This window comes from Mercenaria mercenaria, chromosome 2 (assembly GCF_021730395.1).
Source record: "Mercenaria mercenaria strain notata chromosome 2, MADL_Memer_1, whole genome shotgun sequence".
Classification (NCBI taxonomy): Eukaryota; Metazoa; Mollusca; class Bivalvia; order Venerida; family Veneridae; genus Mercenaria; species Mercenaria mercenaria.
Genome location: NC_069362.1, coordinates 16,630,626 through 16,657,497, shown reverse-complemented (window position 1 = coordinate 16,657,497; position 26,872 = coordinate 16,630,626). Strand labels below are relative to the sequence as shown.

Here is a 26,872-nt window from a genome sequence, read left to right as displayed (position 1 = left end):
TGCCATGCAATTTCTCCGTACAAATATTAATAAATGCCATTACCATTAAAACATTACGTTAAAACTACTCGGCGCTTCCTTTGAATATAATACAGAAGCTGCTTCGTGTGGTTTAATATTGTGGAGACAAAAAAATCTTCATTTAAAAATATGACCCGAATCAACCTGCAAAACACTGGTTTGGATCAGGCGGGAATGCAGTTTAACTTCAAATACAAATGTCAACTAACCCTTGTATTCTATATGTAGTTATGTAAGTATCATAAAAAGTGAAGATTAAAAGAAGTCTGAATTGTCGAAATGTGTTTGAAATTATATGATCAGAAGTCTATATTTAGTGAACAGAATATGTAGGAATGATTTATCAAAATGAGGTTAAAAATATGTTTACCTAACTTAAAATTAATCGTTGTTATGCAATCGTAATTAAATGTAATCGATTATTTTAAAAATCTTAATAAAAGTAATTGTAGTCGTAATGGAAAGAATTGTAGTCGTTATCGAATGTAATCGATTACTTCTGAATGAAATTGACCTTATCTCTGGATACTATTATTGCAAAGTGTGAATGTAATGTGTAAATTATTTATTACAACTCCAAAAATAATGCTTTTTTTTGTTATTCAAGACTTCTGAGAAAGTTAAATATAAAAGGTTACATTACATGTTCAAGAAATTAGTACCCAACTTTCTTCAATAATTGATTATGAGAAAGAATATTCATTTTTCGTTCATCTTTCGTCAAAGTCATCTTTCTTAAAAACATTTCACACAGCTGTAGAGCCTCTGAGGCAGTAATGACCTGTTACTTGACGCAATATTCGTTCTTCAGAGTATAGCCTGGTGGACAACCCTTAACACAAATATAGCCAACGAATACTCCACTGAAATACAAAGAACAATAAATGCATCAAAGTTTGCACTCAGATGTTAAAAAAACAAATGGAAAGTCGTTTATTCACGTATACAAGATATTAGAATATGAACATATTTAAAAATAGACGAAGGTTGTGCTGTAGAGCTCCGTCCAAAGAAAAAAATACATTCTGTATCAAAACATCACATCATTAAATTACAACAAAACATTCATTAAAATTAACAGCATCATGAATCATTATGATCACTTCATTAATAAGAACCCGTTGTTAAACTTGCCCTACAATTTTTCGGTACTTCTTAAGGTAAAACAATATAATGAGGGCCGGGTTGTTAAGGCCAATGACATCAAACAACTCGAGAACGCTATGGTTTTGAAACCCCACTTTGGGTATAGAATTTATGTATGTGAGGAAGCTATCCAGTTGGATTAAGGAAGGTCGTAGTTCTACCCAAGTGCCACACGTGATGATATGTGTGAAGGTGAACTCTGACCCCTAAATGTGACCTTGACTTTGAAGCGAGCATCCAAAACATGCGCTCTGCCTCAACATCGTCTCGTTGAGGTGAACATTTGTGTCAAGTTTCTTCGAAAGCCTTCAAGGAGTTCAAGAGTTACAAAGCGGACACGAAGTTGCTTTGACCCCTTGGTATGACCTTGAACATGAAGTGAGCATGATACATGCACTCTGCACCCCTGAAGTGGTGAAAAATTTTGCCAAAGTTCTTTAAAATCCTTCAAGTTTGATCTGCACTTCTAACGTCGACTATATTGGAGATATGACTGGTATTTTCATTATTCATGTTGTCAAACCAATGTGATTAATTTACAAAAGAGATATATCGAAATCCCTTGATAAATGACAAAATTATGATCTGGATATGAAACACTTGACCGACCACGATTAACCTTGAAATTAGAGTTACCGGCCTTATTAACAACTTGTCATGATACAGTTACACCATGTATTTCTAACAATGGTGACAGATACAAGAAATGGGAATATTAAAACGCTGTATTCCATGTATGACCTCAACCTTGGAGCTAGTGGCTTGGGTCTTTATCACAGAACTTGAAACCTTTGTGCGTCATACAAATATCGTGAAATGCCAAGTATTTCAAAACCCTTGATTAAGAATACAATATTGGTTCATGAAGTGTGATGGGAGGTTGTGACTGCTATACACTTCCTTTAGATATAGTAAGTCCTTGCAGTGCCTATCTAAAAACCAGTCAACATTCTCCACGAGAAACTATACTTACTTATACAATTTAGAATAACCCGTCTTGCAATTTTCGCAGCCTATGCCAATATAACACGCCCAGTCATCACATTTGTATGGGCATCCTAAAGTGAAAAGTGCATCAAAGGAAATAACTATGAAATTAACATAATTATTGTCGACCTGAGAAAGTGATAATCACCATTAGCTTTTTATATAAGTGTATACGATAACTATATTGCACGTGAATTAATCTTGTTTTATTGCGTGAAATGTTAGTATTATACGGTAACGATAGAGCATTGTCGGGAAAATTACAGCACTCTGTGTGTTAGAAATAATATGCTCCGTTAAAACAGTACAGCCAGTTTATAGATATGTTCCCAAATATTTGAACGGAAGGATATTTTGTTTTATTGTTGGCTCTGGTGGCCATATTTTCAGACAGTTTCTGATAGTTTCCATTATGCACATTTAAAGAAAAGTGACCTCGCCCTCTGGCGGCCACGATTTTTTCTTAATGACCACCCATGGACCATTTAAGTGAAAAATACTTTAAAAGCTGGAAAACAGTTTATGACAAGAAGGTTATTTTGGATTCCCATTAAACTTGCGGCCATGTTTTTGACGAATCGGCATAATTTGAACAGTCTTGGTAGAGGGTTAGTCAGAAAACATTCCTTTGAAAATGTTTTGAAATTGCACCGGCCGGCAGTTTCTGACGAGGAGATTTTCAATGTCTTACTATATACGTATAGCAAAAGTGACCGCGCACATTTGAGGCCATGTTTCGTGACGAACCAGAATGATTTGTAAAATCTTGGTGAAGTTGACCAAAGAAACATTTCAAATTTGAACCAACGTTTAAGGGGATGAACTGTTTAAAGATGTATTATTAGCAATATCGGTCATGATATTACTTTGAACAATTTTCGTAAAGGACCACTAAAGGGACATTCGTGTAAAAATATCTTGAAATCGGACTAGCGAGAAGATTTCCAGTATGTAATACAGATGCATTTCAATAATTTATACATAAGCATTTATTACAAAGGTTTTTGCCAGCCTCCTGATGTCCCGAAGGAGAACATATATTTGATAGGTAAGACTATAGACAAAATAAAATCTTACATTGAAGGAACATAAGATATCAAAGTCATTAATCGCCGTATATTTATCAATTTGAATTTAGGTAACACAGTAACACAGAGAATTCCAACTTGTTTGATATGTGCAGTTTACATTTAAAAACTTAGGTTTAAAATGTGAATAATCGAACACTTACCTATTCTTCTATTCATGTCAAATACTTCCGCCTTGACAAACACGCCAAAGTACATGACCAAGAGCACAAGCTGTAATTTGCATGCCATCATAAACAGTAACTGCAAGTATATTGTTTGAATAATTTATGAGAACAAACCGACACATTAAAGAAAATGGTACTCGCCTGAAACTTGACATATTACTTATAAATAGAACAAAACATTTTGTATACATTTTTAAAATTTTCAAATGTATGTGTACTTTTTGTATGAGTAAAAAACGTGCTTAATTTCTAAAAAATAACATTTACTGATTAAAAATTTCTAAACAATAACATTTACTGATTAAAAAGTAGTGTGTTGGTCTCATGTAGGTGATCTCGATGAAAAGTCCATTTTATTGCAACTTACTGGCGGACGAAGCACAACCTCGGCACTTGATTGCAGTGTGAGACTTCAATTGCAGGAATGAATCAAATACAAACTCTAGTGCTGGCGGCAAAAAGGGTGGATCAGGTAATAGTTTGTTTCTCGGATTGTTTGCTTGTTTTTATCAAAAATAATAATCAGAACTCACATGCATGTAATTGCTTCTCAAATATTTGATAATATGCTGAGTATAACAGATTATTTCAGAGGACTTACGGCAGTTTTGCAGCGTCGGATCGAAATTTTTTCTACAATGTAGAATTTGATTAAACTCTGATTTTTCAAAATTTGAGAATATACTTAGAAAGTTCAGCAAATTAAAAAGATAAGGTTGTGTGCTTGATTTTTTGCCAGACTGATTCGAAAAATCATAATTGGAGTCTATGGGAAAATCATAACTTTTTATCATTTAACATTTTCGCAAGTAGATTTTTTTTCTGTAATGTATATTTTGATGAAATGCCTCAAAGTTGTAAATAAACATATAGCCTACAATATGGTGAAATAAAATGTATAGGTGTGCTTAGTTTTGAGATATTTGACCATTATTAAAGCGAACCGCACATGTCACGCTAATATTTAGACATCTTTTTGTATTATTTAACGTCTCAGATGTTTTAATATTATATTTTAACTTTAGAAAGATAGTAACAATGACATCGTGATAATGCATTTCACTGGCTGTCATTAATTCATTAAACGATTGTCATTTCTATACGCCGAATCCAGGCTTTATCCTACATTTTCCAGATAAATGGCGTTACGCCATCACTTCCGGTTTACCAAACGTGCAGAATTACCCTATCAAAGGTTGGTAGATCTGTTAGGGAAATTATGTTGTTGCATGCTGGACAGTGCTAAAAAACTTGTCTTACACCCTGGGGTGTAAGGTGACTCACGCGCTGTAACTTACGAATGAATGCGTAATTTCATACGCTAGTATATTATATCAAAATGGTGCTTAAATGAAAAATCGTTTTGTTTTATTTCTTCCATTTTTGAAGAATACAAGATCTATATGCTAGATTTTCAGTCAAAATTTTTTATTGAATACCTCTTTGAATCATAAGTGGTTCTACCCAAACTGAATTATAGACCAATCCATTTCAGAAATTTAGCAGTGTAAAGGTTAAAGAAGAAATAATTTCTTACAGCTTATCGAAATGGTCCGACATGAGTTTTGCAAAATTGACTTCTTATCAGTTCAGTGCTGTTTCCGACAGAAACCGATACAGCAACATAGGACCTGTACAAATATTCCTATATACGATCATATAAAATAATCCTGTAGAATTCAATGAAATATAATAATTGTAATAGTTACTGGATCTAGTCTCGATTTGTCAATGTCGAAAGTGTGCTAAAAAACAAAAACAAAAGAATCGATTCTGGTTTCCAAATTCAAATTTATAATTTTTCTTAAGTGGATGAAAAATACAAACTATTAAATAAATAATATAGATAAATAAATATTAAATATTTCACCTTTTACTTCCGTGAATTTATCGAAAAGTTCTAGAACAATGTACTGATAATTCTCAAATGATTGTTATATCCGCACTTGACAAAATCACGTGATACTATTATTTGCGCAGTAATAACGCAAATGTTTAAGAGATACAGTTTATAGTTCATACAGCATATTAAGAGCAATTGTACAGTGGATATGATTGAAAATTCCTTTCAAATAATGTTTCCGGTGATTGCACCAGAATAACCACTAAAGTGATAACTTTGCTTTTTTTCAACTTTGTAGAAACACAATGGCTTATTACATAGTTCCTGATATTAATCCCTAATCCATAGTGTGCGCTAAATTAACGGTCCATATCAAAAACAAGTCCTCTGACTGTGAAAACTCACTGCTGACTGACCTCAGGCAAATGTGTTTGAATATTGAAGGCCATTCAAGCTAAATAAAGTGTATATCTGTTTCAAAACTGCTGAGTGTTACCTTCCTAAACGGTGAAGAAAGAGAGAGAGAGAGAGGCAGAGAGAGAGAGAGAGAGAGAGAGAGAGAGAGAGAGAGAGAGAGGATAACATCATAACATCATTACCTGTCATTAACCTTGAAAATTTAGAACTTTCTTAATAACCTCCATATTTACATTGAAATCAGAACGATTGAACGATTTAAGATGAAATAAGAACAATTTAAGATAACGGATATCACAAGAATGAAATTTGGTATATTTGTTTCCCCACCAATTCTGTTTGTTATACGCCAATATTCAATTTCAGAGTCCCTCTCCAAAATATCAGTTCAAAATTCATGCTCACAACAGGCTCTAAGGACCTAAAGGGATTTCCAATGTATTTTCACCGACTTTTCGCTATGTTTCAGTAATTCTTATATAACCGACACAAATCCTATGTTCTTATGAGACTGTCTTATTAGTTCATTTAATCTTATTGTTGGGTTATTGTCCTTGGAATGTTTGTTTGTAAGCTTGGGTTCTCTGTAAAAATTAAAGTAAGTCTTTCTAACTTACAAGAGCATTTATAAGCAATAAAGAGGCAAGATGGCAAGCTTCATGCCTCAGGCATAAAATCTTTTAAATCTACACAAAAGTTGTTTCTGGATAAGAGTATTTAGAATATCTCGCCTGGTTGACATCTGTCTTGTCGCATCGTTTGGTAACTATGTTCTAGAAAACAACATTCATAGAGAACAAGCTTCTTCAAGTTAGGCACCAACTTTTTATGAATTAACTATAGATTTGTTTTAATTTGATATCGTTTAAAAACTTGTTGGATCATTTGCTTTCACTTTTTCAGTTTAAATGTGACAATTCACTTCGCAAGAGACACATGTTCTAGTTCACAATAGTCACAAATAGTTCCAATAACTGCTTTTACAAAGCCGTACCATATATATTTGATAGCTCTAAAAACAGTGTAATATTTCGGAATGGATATAATCTAAAACAAACAACTCCTGGTGTTTATTGTTTCTTACACATAAATATTATATCTTTAAAAATACATTAATCAACAATGAAACTTTCCTTATCAAAGCATTTCTTTAATTCCATTTCCTAAGTTTAAAGAATTATTTTATTAATTGACAACTAGGTTTGGGCAACCTTTTTCTATTTTACAGATTCTTATATAAATAGGGAAATGGTGTGATAAATGTGGTAACACATAAGGTGGATTCAAATAGTTTTCATGTTTTTCGTTCAATTTTCTTTTGTTTCATTTAATTTTTACTGAAGTCAAATGACAGGTCTATGCTTTACATTAAGGTAGCTAATTCATCATAAAATAGTAGCATTACAGAACTTGTTATGGAAAATTTGGTCATACACCGGCACTCTAATCCTTAACCTGATGCTTGCCTGAAACTATTTTTCTTGCATTAAACATGATTCTCACTTCTGGGTTGATTTTCAGTCAGCACTGACAATATTTTTCAATGAAATGTAGGTTACAGACATTACAGGATATTAAAATCGGTCCTGGTGTATGCTGCAGCCATTTGAAGTTTAGAATCAGCTATTTTGTGTACTTGGTCTAATTACATTAGAATAGGCATGCCTACACACATCTTGCGGAACTTATTATTTCACCCGCGTATAAGGGTATTTGGAAGGGTTATATTTTGGTATTAAAAGTCGCGGCCTATCTGTGATGACATGCACTGATTTTAGCACGTTTTTCATATTTACATATACTTTAGATAGATTGTATCATCTGATATTGTAATTGTTTATGTCCTTTTCTACTGTCATTTCACACTTTACAATATCTTTAACGAGGATTTGCTTCCTTAAACTACTTACATTGTGAAACAGACGAAGCGAGATAACATTTGTTTTGTTCACAATATCTAATTTTTGAAGGTTGTCTTCATGTCAAGGGCACATATTTTGTTTCTGTTTATTAAAGGTAGTTACCTTTTAACCGTTTCAGCATTAAGACTCGATTTTATGTCTTCTTTGTTCAGTAAAATTTTATGCCTAAGTATGGGATTATCACAGGGTAAGTAAAATAGGCAGACAGTCCGGTGCGCGAACCATCGTTTACACGGTGCGTATTCAATAGATTCTTTCGTAAAGTTTGTACAGACACATATTTGATATTATACATTACCTGCATATCCAGATTAAACCTTAACTCTACAACGTTTGTACCATTTCTAATTGTTTTTTTTAAGATATCAAATTATTTACGCAGAGTATTAGTGTACTCTGTTTATGTGTAAACAAAATCTTCATGTAAAATAAAGGGTGAACTTTACCCGTCTAACATTTGCACCTGACTATTTTTTTATCTATCATTTTTTCTGTCCAAGGCTAATTTACACTTCATAGATGGTGAACATAAACTTATTGTAAATGCGCGTCACATGTATTTGCAGTTAATGAAATAAGATATATTTTGCCAGCTAATCTATATGTCACATCATACATGTAAGGAACGATAGGTGTTTCGTTTATAGTTTATGAAAACTTCTGATATACACACCTCATGATGGCTGTAAAGGTTTGTAAACATTTGTAAAGATTTTTATCAGAATAGTTTGTATTTGTTAAATGTATCAGTAGAATGCTTCATACTTGTATTTTAGCATTCAGAACGCCCACATCCCTTATTGTACCACAGTAAGTGTGCTTATCAACCTTATTTGCTTAGATTGTTTTGTCTGAAATGGCTTTAAATGCACGATTTGTCTTGTGGCTTGTTAAATTTTCTCGGGGAGGACCGAATCCCACCCGTCTCCCGCCATCATTTTTTTGTACTCCAGCTTATTGAAGCTAGTGTACTTAACAACATGATCTGCTTAGAGTCCTTTGTCTGAAATGGTATCATTTGCTTGTCGTGTTTCAAAATTCTCGCAGTGGATCCCCGACCCTATCCCCAACCCCAACTCTCCTACACACATAGACTTTTTAAGATTATTTTGCCCGATATGGCTTTAGAAATTCTCCTTTAGTTTTGTTTGGCAGAAATAATTTAAAATGTCTCGGGGAGGACCCCTGAACTCTTGAGCTTACCTGTTCACGAATAACCAGAAACATGGTAAATTTCAATTTGATTCGTTCAGATTGTTATGTGTAAAAGTGCTTTAAATGCATTTTTGTTGGGTTTAATGACGCACCGACACAATAATAGGTCATATGGCGGTATGGTGGTGAAAGACACCAGGTGCCCCTCCGTGCATTATTTCATCACGAGCGGGCACCTCGGTAGAACCACCGACCTTCCGTAAGCCAGCTGGGTGGCTTCCTCACATCAAACCCACATCGATGAGGGGCACGTGATTTGAAGTCAGCGACTTTAAGTTTTAAATGCATTATCTGTCTTGTAGATTTACAAATTTTTTCAAGGTTAATCCAAAAGCTGCAACTCTACCTTGATAATCGGACGATTAGAGTGTACTTGTCGTCCTAATTTGCTCTAACATGGCTTTAAGATTCATTATTTTGTCTTGTAGAATATCAAAATTTGTTGGGGTAGACACCTTAATCCCTTACGTTTGCTCAGATTATCCATGTTAATGAAATGTACTAGTCAGTTGCTCCGATTTTGTTATCCAGCATGGCTTTTATCTATATTTTATGGTGGCCGGTTGCGGCCATTTTAAACCCGCGACAAATTTTATCGTCTGTGTATAAAATGTCGCGGGCAACATACAAGTCCGCGTCATTTTCTGTCAAAATCGTACAGAATGTCGCGAGGAACATATAAACCGCGATATTTTATAATAGTGGTTGGAAACAGCAAGGAAAAATTGGACTCCGGTGGCCGGTAGCGTCCATTGTTTGACTTTACATTTTATCCCCCGACAGTCTATAAAATTCGAGAAACAGAAAAAAATCCGCGACATTTCTTGCAATTTTAGTAGAAATTCTACAAAAAGTCGAGGGTAAAAATTAAGCCGCGACTTTTTCTTTCTCAATAACGGTTTCATAAAATGTCGCGGCGAATAAGAGCAAGTATTTTAGCCGCGATATTTTATGCAGACGAAGTGATTTGAATACACCTGTTCTTTTCAAAATTGATATCAAGTTGGCAGTAGCAGTATCAGCAAAAGCGTAAAACTAGCAGCCGCAGTAGTATCAGTAGCAGTAGCACAACCGTGAAATCTGCAGTAGAAGTAGAGCAGTAGCAAGAACGTGAAATTTGAAGTAGCAGTAGTAACAGTAGCAGTATCAGCAGTAGTAGTAGCAGTAGTAGCAATAGTAGTAGTAGTAGTCTCAAAAACATGTGCTATTACTTCTGCTACTACTGCTGTTAGTATTACTGCTTCTATTGCTGATACTGCTATTACTGCTGCTGTTATTGCTGCAATTGCTACTGCTACAGCTGCTACTGCTAAAACTGCTACTAATGCTACTGCTGCTACTGTTTCTTCTGCTACTGCTGCTGTGCTTATTCTGTTACTGCTGCTGTTGTTGCTGTTACTCCTTCTACTATTGCTACCTCAGCTACTGCTATTGCTGCTTCTGCTGCTACTGCTACTGCAGATTTCACGTTTTTGCTATTGTTACTGCTGCTACTGCCAGTATCTTATTTTCTAAGTTTGCTACCGCTATTGCTACTTCCAAAACGTCTTTTAAAGCCCGTTCTATTTCCGGGTGATTCACGTCTGCATTCGCATTTTTATAAAATGTCGCGGGTAAGAAATCCGCAACATTTTTTTAAGAAACCGCGACTTTTTATAAGAGACCTTTCTCGGCATAAAAGCTCGAGGCTTAGATGTTTAAAATCGACTTTTTATAAGGTACGCATCAAAACAAAATATCGCGGATTAGAATGACCGCAATCGACTACCTAAAATAAGAATATGTTGGCGTGGCTTAATCTACTATGTAAACAGAAAATGTCGCGGTTTCGTCCGTAATTCGCGACTTTTTACGACAGAAGTGTGACAGAAAATCTCGAGAGTTTCTCTTGGCCACAATATTTTATACAATTTCGACATAAAATCTCGCGGATTTGAAAGTTGCCCGCGACATTTTATAAACTGACGGTAAAATTTCTCGCGGCTTTAAAATGGACTCTACCGACCACCATAATATTTGGCATAAATTCATATGTACTTGTTAGATTTTGGAAGCAACCTGTCTGTAATATTTTTCCGTTACAGCATCTTTTTGTTGTGGGCCTACATTGCAAATGCGTGGCTCTGAGGCTGTGTTTTTAGTGCTCCGTTCTTCCAAGAAATTTACCCTTACCTATTATGTTTTATATGTACCATTTTGTCATGTAGAATTCATACATTTTCCCGGGATTACCCCTTGAACCTTCATTTTTAATATGTACCCCAATAATTCGGGCGACTAGAGTATACCCGTCAACCAGATTTACTCAGATCTGTTTTGTTTTGCATCAAAATAAGCTCGTTGAAATGTTTTATCATGAGAAAGGTCAAGTGTTTCAATCATTTCATGAAAAAAAAGCATTATGCAAAGCATTCATTCGTCTTAGAAAAGTTTCTCTGGATAAAAACAACGATAATTTTTTACAGTGTTATGTTTTTGTTTTAGTAGAGTAAAGTTAACATTTTGTAATTCTTCTTTTGAAACGTTAAATAAAAGGTTTTTTTTTTAAATTTAGTAGTAGAATTGTCATTAATTTTGTTTGATACAGGTATATCATCTTTAACTGCTTTAGATAGTGTTGACGATATTTAAATGCTTTCTCAAATAGTGTTAACTAAACTTTTTGAGATTTGAGAGTAACTCTTGAACGAAATTTCATTTGCTTGGCATTCTAAAATGATCTATGGTTTACTTTGAATGAAGTATAATTCAGAGTTGCATATGATGTATCTCATTTTATAGACTTTCGACTAAGACGTTTCTTCCCTACGCCGAAGCTGAATTATTTATATTTACAAGGTTAACGATAATTATAGAAAACTGAAAGGCAGCTAGTTCTTATAATTATTAATATGGCTTACAGTCGCGATTGACATATTGACATGTCAAAAAAAAAACGTCAAATATAACAACTGCTGTGAACAGTTTTTATGAAATCAACCTAACTCACTTTCCATATGTTTTGTTTGTTGCATAAGTAACACAGATTGATGAGTTGATGTTTCTGTAATGATAATCATTTTACATGTATCTTTTATTTCTTACGATCTTTAGCTTGACTATATACTTCATTTATTATACTCTCCGAAAAGCGTTAGATTGGATGGGATGGAGGGAGGACGTTGGTCCTTGTTCGACTGTCTGTCCGTCCGATCTTTGTCTAGATTCATTTTCTAAACAAAAAATGAAAAGTAGTTATTTCGGCAGATATCAGGAGGTTGTGTAATATGCACCTTGGAAATGTAGTCAGTTTGCTGTTAAGGTCATTCGGGTCCGGGCCACACAATTTCATCACATAGGAAAGCTTACTCTGTTACTTATTAAGAAAAAATCTCAATTCGCTAAAGACAGGAGAAGTACATGTTATGCAGTCATCCAGGCTAGGATGGGCACATAAATGATGTCACCGGCAGTAGTAGAAAACTATAATGGACCTAGTGGACAATTCGGTGATGTATTTCTTTCAGTTGCTCAGATGATTCTCAGACATGTTCAGTGTTGATTAAGAATGATATAACTGTACTACTTCAGACCTTCTAGCCCATTACGTGATCTTTTGTCTTCTCCTGGTGATATTGTAGTTTAAAGGTAGTGGTGGGTTGTTCTGTTTTCATGGCATACCATTTCACATCTGAATACTCAATAGACGTCTGGAACTAAAGTAGTATTTCGTTTTCTTCGCATTTACTCATAGAATCTTTTGCAGGGCTGATTATAGACCTGATCACAGTGGTAGGTTTAGAGTTATATACTTAAGATTTGCAAAAAATAATTGTACTAATTTTACAAGTTACCACTTCACTTTCATTCTTTTCTAATCCTAGTGATATTTAGACATAGATAATTAGGTCTTTCTCCGCGCATGTTCGATTTTCTGGTCAGAATTCTATTCGTATCTGTTTCATGTGGTTTACTACAGGTTATATTTTGCCGCAAAAAAAAATCTTTTTCAGTTGAGAAACCAATTGGCTAAATAAGCAAAAAATGCTTCTTCTTTCTTCTTAATTTTACTGAACTGATGATAAAAAATTGCAAGAACTTTGATCATCATTTCTCTTCTTGATTGCCATTGAATTAAACTGGAACATGTCATGTAAACTTACTAAATCAAGGTTTTTGCAAATGCTGAATAAGATTGAAAAATATATCCTTTTAGTCTATAACCCGTGTGAAAATATAGTTTTCTTCTGTCTTAATTCACTGCAGGATAAATACACCGGCATCCGTGTTAGATCTGTCCAATATGGCCTCTCCCGAGCGAGCAAAGACAGAAACATCGCGTAAGTTTTGCTGATTTCAACCATGTAACAGAGTATTTTTACACATAAAACTCTCTACCGTGTTGTCTCATAATTCTAAGCTCCAGACTATGGATTTTGAAATGATCAAAGTATTCACTATATGTAACGGTTAGGAAAGCATCTAAGCTCCAGACTACGGATTTCGAAATGATCAAAATATTCATTATATGCAACGGTTAGGAAAGCATCTAAATTCACATGATCGGTATCAAGGTTGATAAAACCAGACACTAGTACAATTATCTCCTTCACTAATTGTTGGAATATCAGATTGGTAATGCATATGGATGACCTAAATTCTAGTGATTTGGATGTTATGGCAAATCGACACAAAGAAGTACATACCGAGAATACCATCTAGGAAAGTAATCTTAAAGTTATGTATCTAAACTTCTAAGCTAAAGAAAAAACTATAAAACGTTATTAGAATTAACATTGTAACATATTGCTTTTGTTATTGATGCATGAAAACGTATTTCGTATAATAAAGGTTTACATCCGTAAAATATAAAATGAAGCATTATATATCCAGGACCAAATATTTAGGTCAAAAAAACTTTTAAAACATGAGGTGTAAGTATGTTTGAGTGCCTAACTGGTTCAGATTATCCAAGTTATCCCTTTTCGAAATCCCGAGATCGATCACAAGCCAGTCTTCCGACACTAAAACTCTCAAACAGGTTATTTTAAAGTTCATTTGGCTATCTTATTTATCAGTTGTGTTTTGAGTACAGAGATTAGTAGATAAATAGAAACTAGGCCCCTATCAAAAACGTTTATTTGCCGTTTTCATCACGAATTTAAAATAACGGCTTATGCAAATTAGATTTTCGCAATTCCATAAAAAATGTTACGATCTGGGCTGTAACGCACATGTTCCATAACTCTAGATTGTTTTTTACAAAGTAATGCCCCTTTTTTAATTTGGCTAGAAATTAATTCCTTCAGCTTTCTTTTGTCACTAGGCACTTCACTAGTCGAGCTATAGTCCTCCTTAAAATTTGATATTTGACCCTTTCAGTAGAAATTTATAAATTATAAAAAAGGAAAATAACATGTTCTAAAAACGCAGTCATACCGTAGACCTTACAACAGTGTCTATGCTTAGATGTCCACACAAAAAATGTGTAGATAAAACTTACTGTATATATAATGTAAAAGAAACAAATATGCAGTAGGGCCTGTAAAAATGTCATTAATTAGCAAAATATCTGAAGTACTTATGGAAAAATGATAAGGTAAATTTGTCGTCTGTTAGCAGTGTATAGCAACCACTAAAGACTTAAAGCTAGCCCAATTACGGATATCATTCAACAGGAATAATTCTTTGGGCAAGTGCTAATGCAAATATTACATGAGAGGTACTCGTCAATGTGTATAAAAGTAAATCTGGCCTTATGGAACTTTTCCATCTTTTAAAACACCTTTCCAGGTCGTCTTCTTTTCTTTTTTAAACAATCTTGAAAACAAATTGTTTTTTTTTTCAAACTGGAAGTTTGAGTAGATACACTGGTAAATTAACAATTCATATTGATCAACAGATGAGTATTTCTCCATTTTATAAGCATTTACATATATAATGCTAGTATTGTAACAACACGTGACTGACGGTCATGCTTCTTTTGTCGGAAGATATATTTGAACATGAACCACTAAACGATTATATTTACATTGCAAACTATGAAAACGTTAGTTAAGAAAACACACTTTAGCCGTTAGAAATACCTAACGCTATCCCATTTACGGATATCGTTCAACAGAGATGTTTCTGTAGGCATGTTCTAATGCAAATATTACATATGGGGTAAAGGTAAACATCCAAAGAAACTAAGTTATCCAAACCGTTACATTCATACTGCTCTCAACGTTTTGTGTTCTTTTGAATGTTTGGTGTTTTGTACATTTTACAGCTCATGTATGTTATATTTAACAAATAATCAAGGCCTTCGAGTTGTTTATTGTCTGATTTACCACGGTTCAGAGTTCAGATGCGTAGGAATTGAACCACGAGGGGCTTTAGCTCGAGTGGTTAAATACTGAAGCATCTGAACGATGAACCGTGGTAAATTAGACGATAAATCACAAGGAGGCCTTGATTGTTTTCATTCTAATATGCTCATTGACATATTTTAATAGATATTATGCTGGACTTCATTAACCCGCGGAGTAATGTATCGGACGTCATTCGGCAATTTGACGTCATAATTGACGTCATAATGCTCTCTTACCGGTCCGCGCGTCAACTGTTGTTTATCGCAGAATATACAGAGCTTGATTTCCTTCTTTGTTTAACTGGAAATCAAACCGAGTCATGTTAGAATAGTGATTATCATCAATTATATTAACATCCGTTAAGACAAAATAATTTGATTTTACTAACAATGAAAACCGAATTTTAGAACACCTGCCACAAAATTGAACAATTTCTATGAGTTTAGCAGACTATTAGGTAAATACCATTCAGATCCTTTGTGGTGTTGTATATCCTCCACCGAAACAATCAGATTTTTACAGTATTTTAGAATCAGTTTGCTCTATCTGTGATGATTTTATAACTCGTGATACTATAATTCTTGGTGATTTTAACACCAACATTGCCAGTTTTTTTATTTGTTCACTAACTGCAAGTTTATCTTCATTTTGTCAGTTATACAATTTCACACAATTAGTTAAAGGACCTACAAGAATTTCCAGCTCATCATCTACAACAATATACCTTATACTTGTATCAGACAGTGATAACATCTCACACAGCGGTGTTGTTGATATGTCAGTAAGTGATCATTCGATGATCTATTCGTGAAGCATCTCGTTCATATATTGGTAAACATAACGGTGTGAAACTTAGATCTCTAAAAAGGTACAATCGAGAGGATTTTCATAAATCACTTCTTTCTGCTGACTGGAGTTCTGTGGTATTTAGTGGCAGTATAAATGAAGCATGGTGTAATTTTAAATCAATGTTCATGTCAGTGTTGGATAATATTGCGCCTGTGAAGGAAGTCCGGATTGAACAGCGCACTGAACCTTGGATGAGCTCTGAAATTTTGCAAAGTATAAACGAAAGAGACAAGGCATTTCATTTGTTCAAGAAAAGTAAACTGAAGAAAATTTTAATTCATATAAGAATATTAGAAATAAAACTCAAACACTGACTGACAAAGCCAAGAAACAGTTTTTCAATGATAATTTAGAACAGAATAAGTCTTACTCAAAGTCTTTGTGGAAGTGTCTTAAACAACTTGGTGCTCCATCTAAGAACTGTGTAAACACCTCAAATAAAATAAGGCTGAATATTGATGATGAAATTTGCTTTGATTTATTCAATGTAGCAGAGACATTTAACTCATTTTATACTACTGTTGCTTCTAAGCTTGTAAAAAATTGCCAAAAAGTACTTTTAAATTTGGTAAAGCTTTTGTTGATAGATTCTATTTGTCTAAAGGCATATCCCAAAACAGTTTCTCATTTAATATTGTGTCAGCGAATAATTTTTTTTGCAAAGTTCTTACTCAGTATTAATAAGGTTACTGGCTGAAATGGAATTCCATTTTGTTTTTAAGGGACAGTGCATCAATTATCGCTTGTCCCTTGGCCCATATCATTAACCTATCCATTGTGCATTGTATAGTTCGAGATGATATTAAGATTGCACGGGTTATTCCCCTGTACAAACAAAATGATAAAACAGAGGCTAGTAACTATCGCACTGTATCCATTTTGAGTGTGGTATCTACATTTTTGAAAGAGTCATTTATGAACAGATTGAAGTTATCTAAATGCCAAAAAAAATGTACAGTTTCAGTCCGGTTTTCGTTGTGGATTTTCAACTGATACTTGTCTTATTTATCTGTTTGATTTCATTAAATTTCAAATGGATCAAAGTCATATGGTAAGCATGGTTCTACTTGATTTACAGAAAGCTTTTGATACTGTTAATCATAGCATTTTGTTAATGAAGTTGTAATATATTGGACTTAGTATAAATGCTGTCAGATGGTTTCAGTCATACCTTTCTGACAGACAGCAGCTAGTTGATGTATCTTGTGTACAGTCTAGACAATCTTCTGTCATCTGCGGCGTACCTCAAGGCTCAATCCTTGGTCCCCTTTTATTTTTAATATATGTGAATGACATGAGTGCAGTGGTCAACAAACTTTTATTATATGCTGATGATTCTGGTATCCTCGTTTCTGGGAAGAGTAGATCGGCTATTCAATCTATTTTATCCCCAGAGCTGGAACGGGTTAATGAATGGGATGTTGACAATAAACTTTCTCTACATCTTGGCAAGAGAGAGTCAGTTCTTTTTGGGTCTAAACCTAGGTTAAGGTCTCAGTCAGTTTTGAATATCACTTGCAATTGGACAAGTATTCAAGCTACCAATAAAGTTAAATATCTTGGGACTGTTTTGGATCAGCATCTGTCTTGTGAAGAAATTGCAAGGTCATTGGTCAAGAAGGCAAATTCCCGCTTGAAAATTTTATATCGCAAAGGACAATACATCACACTCCAAACCAGGAAGTTGTTTGTCACATCTTTAATACAGTATCTTATTTACTATGTTTGTTCTGTCTGGTATCCTGGTTTGTCTCAATACTGGAACAGGTTACAAACTACCCAAAATAAACTTATGCGTTTTGTGCAGAAGTTAGATTCCAGGTCCACCATAGGTATCATAGGTTACCAGTATCAAAGAGAGTTGACCAGATAACTCTTTGTCATGTGCATAAAATCAAGTATGGCAATGCTCCTAGTTATTTAAGCGAGCATTTCGTGCATCTTAACTCAGTGCATGATAGACTTACACGATCTAGAGTGGTAGCTCTATCTCCAATGGACCCAGATGATGGATTTTCAATGACACTGGACGCTATTCTTTACCTAAGGTCGGTAGTTTTGGGAGAAAGTCTCTTTTGCCTTCAAGGAAATAACACTATGGAATGCTATTCCGCAGAGTCCTAGAAATATTGAAAGTCTTGCTAAATTCAGGGATGCCATAAAACTCCATCTTAGGACAAGTTAAGATCCTTTTATATTTTTATTGTGTTTATTTTATTTCTTTTTTTTTTCTCGTCTTTATTATATTTCAGGATTGGTCATAAATTTTAGATTTGAAGTAATACCTATGTATCGTATTTACTTAGTTTTTACCAATTAAAGCCTGTGATATTCTCTAGGTAACTAGTCTGTCATTCTTAATTGAAATTGTGCAATTTTATGTGTATAAAGCTATTCTGTGATACATTTCATTCTTAATCATGTGACTATTTTGATAAATGTGCTATCCAATTAATTTATTAATAATTTTGATCTCTCACTATACATGACTTTCTGTGTCAGGCCTCCAATATCAGGGATCACTATGGAAATAAAGGAAAGTTAATTCCCCATTGTTGTGTTATCCCTGGTATTGGTGTGCACTACATTGCTCAATTTGTATGTCATTGTGTTTTTGTTATTTGTTTTAGCACATGCATCTTATTGATAATGCTTTGTTTTATGTACACTTTTACCGAAATAAATCTATCTAAATCTATCTATCTATCTATCCCAATGCCGATGTGGCGAGTACTTCTTTGTGCATTTCCAGAGTAACTGAACTGAGTTTGATAACATGATTTTAAAAAGACGTAGAAATATCTCAAAAACTTGCATGAGGTTTCATTGATTTTGTTTTGGGCAGTCATACTGGGCAGATTCAAACACTCCGCTCGTTGTAGCTAGTGCACAGCGTAAATACTAAACACTAGTGATGTATCTAAATACAACTGAGAGAATCAGCAGAAACATCCCAATCAATATAATTTATCCCATATAGAAATGACTTACAAGGATTTGCTCAATATTTTAGGCATACAAGGTAGTCAATTTGTACAGGAAAAATATCAAGTTTCTTAATTATTCATGTGCTAATTATTTCAAACAATGTATTTCATTCGCTTTATTTTAACCTACTAGGAAGTTAACTCTCTGTTTTTGCTACGGTGGTTTAAAAGTGATTAAAAGGAATTTGGGGAAGGTATGTTTTATTTGTCAAAAATCTTTAACAACTTTTTAGTTCTTTTTTTTTAAGAAATCGAAAACGACAACGACAACAAACATAGAATATGCAGATGGTGCGTTAGTTCGTCAGTTTGAAATAAAATGGTGTTGAATTCATCATCAAAAAGATATTTTGATTTTATCACATTTGTTTTCATCCAGATACATCTAAATTGGATTTGAATGAAATAGCAATGTAATTATAATCATATTAATATGATAATATTTTTCATGGCATTATCTCTAATGACAAATGTCTGTCCTTTTTTGTTTAGGAGAAGAACACTATAAGGCTTGTCTTTCTATCTAATCCTTTTCATCAACCGTACTTGCAATGGTAGTATATAAATATAATTATGCATATTGTTGGGAATAGATAAGTTTAAATATGTTTAAACCAAAACTGAATATGCAACAAAATGATGATAAGCTTTGCATCGAGAAATATGCACTCGTGTTTTCGCGAAATAATACTGCACCGCATATCTAGCGCAAAATTTCAACTGCAGAACTCGCGTATATTTCTCAATACAAATGTGATATTCTTTTAATGCACACTTGCAGAGTAGTATCCTATGTCAGGACAAGATCATATTCATAATCCCTAGGAGATTGAAATATTTGCCGCAAAATTGTTTAATCCCGCAGATGGCAGTACTTGCCGCATAGGGACCAGTACCAAGTTGTGACTTTTTATTTTTGGGTAACCTTATTTGAACTGTCGTGGCTCAACGAATGTACTTACAATTGCTATCACTGTTATGTTTATTTAACAGAACTGGTCATTAAACAATGTGTCCAATTTTCATTCAAATCTGTCAAAATTTGGCAGAGATAAAAACAAAAGCCAGGCTTGAAGTTGTTGATTATATGATTATAAAATGACACTGCAAATGCATTTCTTGCACTGCAAGCAGCAATAAAATTTGAACTTAAGCTTTGCACTAACTATAAAAATTACCTATTGTACACTTTTTGAGAAATGTATGCGAAAGGGAAAATATGGTATGTTTTGAGGAAGAAGACTACGATGGAAAATGAATTACATGTAAATACATAAAAAATCTCATATCAACAGTTAAAATCACTTTACTGTCATGTATACAACCAAGACGTTTTAGCTCAATAAGATGAGCGCGGATCTAAGGATCGCGAGGTCGTGAGTTCCATCCCTGGGAGAGGTGTATGTTCTCCATGACGATTTGATACTAGACATTGTCAGGAGTAAGTTCGTCCTCCACATTTGAATCATATGGAAAAGTTGGCAGTTACTTGCGGGGAAAAGGCTAGTACTTGTAGAGAATCCAGAAACACTGATTAGGTTAAATGACCGCCGTTACATGTCTGAAATACGAAAATGATGAATTATGGTGGTTAACTAAAAGATGTAAAGCTAACTTCCTGCAGGATGAGAAGAGTATGAAGAAGAGATTAGAAGTCATACTTTGAGTTTATTCTGCGTACTCTACACTGAATATATGGAAATTGACATTATGGTTTACATCGTTTTAGTAACAAGAGAGATTTAGTTTATTGCTACACATATATGGCAAAAGTATATTGAAGAGCTCATGCGCTCTGCACGTCGTCATTAATTTGGTGATACATTTGGGCCAAGTTTCTTAAAATCCTTCAAACAGTTCAAGGTTACACATCGCAACTGAAAACAAAGTTGTTAACCTTTTACCCTGAAATGTGTATTATTGACCATGTAGCTATTCCATCAAAACATGCTCTGCGATTACGTCTCGTGTGGTGGACACTTGTGCTACGTTTCTTTAAAATCCCTCAAATATCTGATCAAGTATTAGCAGGCGGTAACGAAACAAATCTATGACGCAATGGTGTACACCTAAGAGTGACCTGTTACCATTAAAGCGAGCCATTCTGATCGCGTCGCTCTGCCGTTAAGTTCTTGATGTGGAGAAATTTGTCAAGTTTGTTAAACTTTAAGGGGTATTTCACAGTTACATAGCGGAGATACAAACACGATCATTGTTAAGGACTAGACGGACACAGACAGACAGACGGCAGAAAACACTCTGTTGTATCCAAAGACTGTTGCCGGACGTAAATAACTAACAAAGGAATGGAGATGCAAGCTATTACTCGTTTTCTACAGTATTTCACATGTGTATTTTATCCTTAATGACCTACATTATTGATTCCAGCTGAACCAGTTTAGATTTTTATGTTCGGACGACGACGCGGACGATGGAAAACGATTACATTGATTGACTAGCTCATTTTGTCACTTGCGCAGATTGCATTTTTATAATATTAATAGAACATGTCATGAGAAAGTGTTATGCGCTAGATCAAATATTTTTCGATTTTGTCATAACAAAATTTCTACTGGTTAAAAGACGGACGGACCATGCCTAATATCATAATCTTTATCCTGTTCGGCAATATACGCAAACCTTACAATATTATAGAATGTTTTCTACCAAACATGATTAAAATAAGTTGAGACGGTCCCCTGAAAAATATATGTCTTAGGTGATTCACAGTCCCTAGACTAATTCGCAATGTCTATTATGCCTTTTTGTAAGTTATGACATCCATAGATACACATCAAACAAATTATGTTGACAAAGTTATGACTGTTAAAACACTGTAAGAGCGTTGCAGTCTTCTATGCATGTTACGGTTCTTATAATAGCCTATGTTAATGTGCAAAGAAATTGTTTTAGCTGATTGAGAGATATGAATAGTATCATTTTCATGCTAATGATTGTAAAAAAAACATAACATTTGCAATTATCTTATATCTATATTTAAACTTTGATATCGCTTGATGTTTTGTACATAGATAGTACATGTATTTCTAAACTCTAACACATTCCTGAAATTACTACAGCACATGCGTAAACCACTAGAATAGAGATTTAATTGACAGCACAAACCATTTTAGGTTATGCTTGAGAGAATTTGCACATTTAATTCTATCTCATGAACAGACTTAATCAAACCGAGTTTGCTATTTTTATGTCATTGCGTTTGATGCTTTAGATCTGTCAACAGTTAGTACAGTCGAACTTTATTCGCTAGAACTCCACAAGCACAATTTGTTCGAGATATCAGTAGTAGGAGTCAACGTAAAATATATATTATATAGATTATGCCGGCACCTGACGATGAGTTCGAGCCAAGATTAGTTAGCGAATAATCCGAGTTTAAGCAAACGAAGTTTGACTGTATTAGTCTGTATAAAACACGCGCCATATATTTTCTCCCGTTACTGTTCATAAAGACAACAAACCAGCCTATTTTATAATTGATAGAATGAAAATGAAAGTTTTAGAAACATGGGAAAGATAGATTTCGTAAATGCACAAAATATCAGAGCGTACGGAAAGTTTAGCTCCCTCTATGGAAATAACTTTAGTCTTTTTGAATTTTGCCAGTCTCAAAATTCAGAAATCTACACAACGTAACATCTTTTACCTCTCAAATTCATAATTATCACCAAAAATGTACAAGTTTGTATTAAAATGTAGCAAAAATGGCGAAAATCTGACGTTTATAACAAAAATGCACTTATTGACCTTTGACCTTGCGCTGTGACCTTACTATGACCCTTAGAAGGCGACAGCCCCCATGAATATTTTCCATTTTTGGACGGATTGTCGAAGACAATTCCGTCCAGTGGAACCACAATAATACATATACGCATTTCGGCTTAATCGATTTTTTGATAACCATCATAGATTTCGCACTCCGCCGAAAGAAAATAGTTTTCAAATGGCAGCACATAGAACAACTTAAATTACCACGCTTCACTGCGCGCTTTAATTGAATGCAGAGGATTAGTGTAGTATAAACTCGAGCAGTAATGACTGGATGACGGATTTTTCATTGAAGATTTTACATCAATGGAATTCACAAATAAATTAGCTCTACTAAAATTCAGAATTTAGGGGAAGTAAAAGCTCGGATATTTGTTATTTTTAATCACCAAAAAGAAGTGAAATATAATAATAGAACTTTGATAGATGCTTTTGATAATCAAAAAAAGTAAAAGACTTTTCCAATGATTTATGATACTTGGAAATTTTATCAAGAAAGGAATCTATTATATTGCCGACTACAATATTACTTAGCTCTCGCTAAATCTGTAAAAGTTATTACTATTCTAGAGCAAAATCAAACTATTTCATGCTGAAATGATTTGGCTACTACAGTCTATTTTAATTTGCAACACGGTAATCAGTTATATGTGTATTCCTTAAAAGTCTGATCGTCCCTGCTGTAATTAGTGACCTTGAAAAATGTGTTTCAGTTCTGTTGCCTATCTTATTATAGTTTGATGTATATTTGCCCAATAGTTATCACAAAATGTATGATTGTTTTGTAATTGTGTGTATGTGTCTACATGCACAACTGTGCAGTCTGATAATGATAGTCTGCATTGTTCATATTTAGTCATTAAATTCACAATGAACATAAAGGTTTGACAAGGAAATGGTTACACTGTTGTAAAAACAGCCGAAAAAGACATTTACTAGTTTAACAGTCCTTACAGAATCTTAAGGGACATTGCTGATCTCGGACCTGACAGAATCAATTCATTTCAAGACAATCCGTCCTCCAGTATTTACAATGCTTTGATTTATAAAGCTAACAATGAACATGGCTGTCGGGCATTAACAAAAAATGCCATCAAAAACAATTTCTAGGCCTCTTTTTCGGATATATTGGCAGACTACACTGGATTGTAGATGTTGCGTTACTTCTTCAGTTTGAAATAAATACCGCAAATGGTCTTGCATTTATCAATAAAACAATTTTCACCATTTTTTTATTTAGATATATCGTAGTCTGGATTTGAATAAAATAGCAATGCTTCTATGAATGTTTTCTTTCGTTTATAATGATGTGATATTTTTCAGGCATTACCAATAATGAAAAATCTCCACTTTTTGTTTAAAACCGTTATTTTTGACTAAAAGTTTGTTTTTGAAAAATCAAAAATTGTAACAGAAAAGTTGAGGATTAATATGTTTGTTCCCATGCACTGTTTAAACTAAATCAGTTTGAAAACCAAAATGGCATTACATGTGTTAAATTTGTCAAGGTAACACATTCAGCTGAAATTGTTTAGCCAACTTGCAGTTTATTTTGCCTTTAAATGTTGAATACAGCGTGATATATTTCAAAAGGATATCGCACATACACAGGACGCATGTACTGACATTCATAAAACTTTGTACAACAATTGGTGCACGAATAATACAACTGCCTCTGTGAAATGAATTTACATTTAATGCAACACGGTAGTGGGTGTTAAAATACCTGCAGCCCCAAGGATAAATGTTTAACAAGATTGATAGATGTTGGGGCCGGGGCAACCATTTTCAATTCAGGGTATGTGTATGTTTGTATGTAGGGGAGGGGAGCGTTGGAGGAGGGAGGGGTTTGAATGATTCTGTTTTTGCTTTTATGGATGCCAGAGGTTTTCTTTTTTCAGAACTTGAACGCCAGAATTTTTTTCAGAGTGAACAAAAGACATTTTCTGTTGTTTTTTTTATTTTCAAAATATATTTGTATTACTTTTGTTATTAAAATTATGAGACTTTCTGTGCAGTGTTAATTGATTAAAGACACGAAATAGCTTAAAGCAAGTCTTCTTTATTATACTTCTTTGATGAAACATGTAGATCAGAAGCAGTGCTCTTAATTTTGACCACTGTCATAATTATGCAGTTAGCAAAATGAGGAGTGTTCCCCGGAAAACCCAGAACTTTTACGCCTTATTGCAGAAAATTGTAATTTATTTCTTATTAAATGCTTGAAGATAAATATTTGAAAAAAAAAACACGTCTGAGCGTCTTAGTTTGGGGTAGGAAGTAAAACGTATGAAAATATTGCTGTCTATAAAGCGTAAAGGATTTTCTAAAGTAACAAAAACATAATATTTGGAAAGACCGGATATAAAAATATCAAACACATGGCCATTTGGATATTATTTAATGTAAATGTTTTAACATCACATCAATTCATTTATGTGACTTTGAGGTATGAAGAAAAGGGTTTTAAGCTATTTTTATCATTTATGAAGATTAAAAGACTACCAAAATTATCTGGTTTTTTTGCTGTCAGAATCGTTATAATTGGAAACCCCGGAAGTAAAGTACTTGCCTACAAGTTTTTTTTATCTCAGCTTGCAGTAGGAAGAAGTCATTTATCATTTGTCAAGTTTAAACGACCTCTAAGATTCAACGTTTTAACCGGCGAAGTAGTCGCATTATTGTATTGAATTGATACAGGTCTGTTACAAATTTTATGAATTGTATTACATGAGTCAAAAGAATAAAACTCTGTATTTTTCGGTGCAGCTGTCTAAGCAAACATTTGACAAATAAAAGTTAAAATTATTCAACCAATAAAAACAGCGGGACTGTACATAGGTGAATACATGCACACCTTTAATTGGCTGAAATTAATATACGGTTTCACAAAATTTGTCATAACACCAAATTGAATTAATGTATTAGATAGATACAGCAGGTACTGTCTTTAATCCGTTTAATTGAGAAGCACAAAAGATTACTGTAGACAGGAAGTATTTATACACGTAATATTGTGGTTTTACCTGAGTGTGTGAGTGAGTGAGTGAGTGAGTGAGTTTGTTTTTAACGGCGAACCGACGCAAAAAAGTCACATATCGCCGAAAAAAGTTATATTGAAAACTTAAATTGCGAAACAGGAGTTTAACCTGAATGATAATTGATCTTGGGACTCCAGATTTGTGTAACTATTTATGTGTATCTGACGGTCGTGGTGAACTGCTTTCTCCGTACACTGTAGTGCACTTGTGGATTGATTTCCACTGCTTGATTAAATTAATAGTAATAAAAGCAAGTGTTTCGTATAATTTGTATTCACAAGATGCTGTCTACTGTTGACTGGAAATATTTCCACAATCTGGTGCTCTGCATATACCCTATATTTTCAGAGTTATCGACATTATTCAACAACAACAACAACAATAATAACAAGTGTAATTTTATTATGTTCGGACACAAGGTTTTCAAATTTCAATATAGTTGGCAAAAAACGGAAGTACCTTTTAAAATTTTTCTGTCTCAAATTTCAATACTTGTGACCTGTTTCGATATTAAAATTGATCAAAGAAGTTCTGAATCTACACAATGCAATTCTGACACGCTTGTCTGGTATAAAAGTCAAATAGTTTTCAAACACACATTCATGTTTAATACATTCGTGCGATATATGTGGTGAATGATTGTTATGTAGCTGATTTTTTTGCTATTCAAATTTAGGTTTAAGAAGTTTGAGCGTGGAGCAATACCTCGCTACACAGATGTGTGGCACCAAGTTGCGGGGTCGCGTTGCGAAAACACGAAACTAGCGGGGTCGCGAAGCAAAACCCTAACGAAAATCACTCGCCTCTTTGTAGGTTACATAGATTAAGGAAGTCAGCAGTTTTAACACAAATGTTGATTTACCAGATGAACTATACTAAGATTCGATCGAGGTATAAATACATCAGCTTCTCTGACAGTCATTGTCCCACACCAAATCTTTATATAGTTTATACTTCTGATCCGGGAAGTCCTATGTTATATTTACCTTACTACTCCAACCCCTTCCAAATCTTCCATATTCTTTAATCCTAACCCTTTTTCTAACCTGATCTCCTGTTCTTCAATTA

The 26,872-nt window shown here is 34.0% G+C and overlaps 2 protein-coding genes across 2 annotated transcripts in view; one reads left to right on the top strand and one right to left on the bottom strand.

Moving 5' to 3' along the window:
• Positions 1 to 602: 602 nt before the first annotated feature.
• Positions 603 to 26,726, bottom strand: LOC128548922 (uncharacterized). The gene is made up of 4 exons (XM_053524634.1): positions 26,667 to 26,726; positions 3,386 to 3,485; positions 2,141 to 2,225; positions 603 to 884 (listed from the first exon to the last, which is right to left on the bottom strand). The coding sequence occupies exons 1-4, from the start codon at positions 26,724 to 26,726 to the stop codon at positions 806 to 808; spliced, it is 324 nt and encodes a 107-aa protein (XP_053380609.1). The 3' UTR covers positions 603 to 805.
• LOC123543226 (plexin-B-like) overlaps positions 19,070 to 26,872 on the top strand; it is a 53,214-nt gene continuing 45,411 nt past the window's right edge. Inside the window, exon 1 of the mRNA XM_053530984.1 lies at positions 19,070 to 19,168. The gene's annotated coding sequence lies outside the window, so the exon portion shown is untranslated. The remainder of the gene's footprint in view (positions 19,169 to 26,872) is intronic.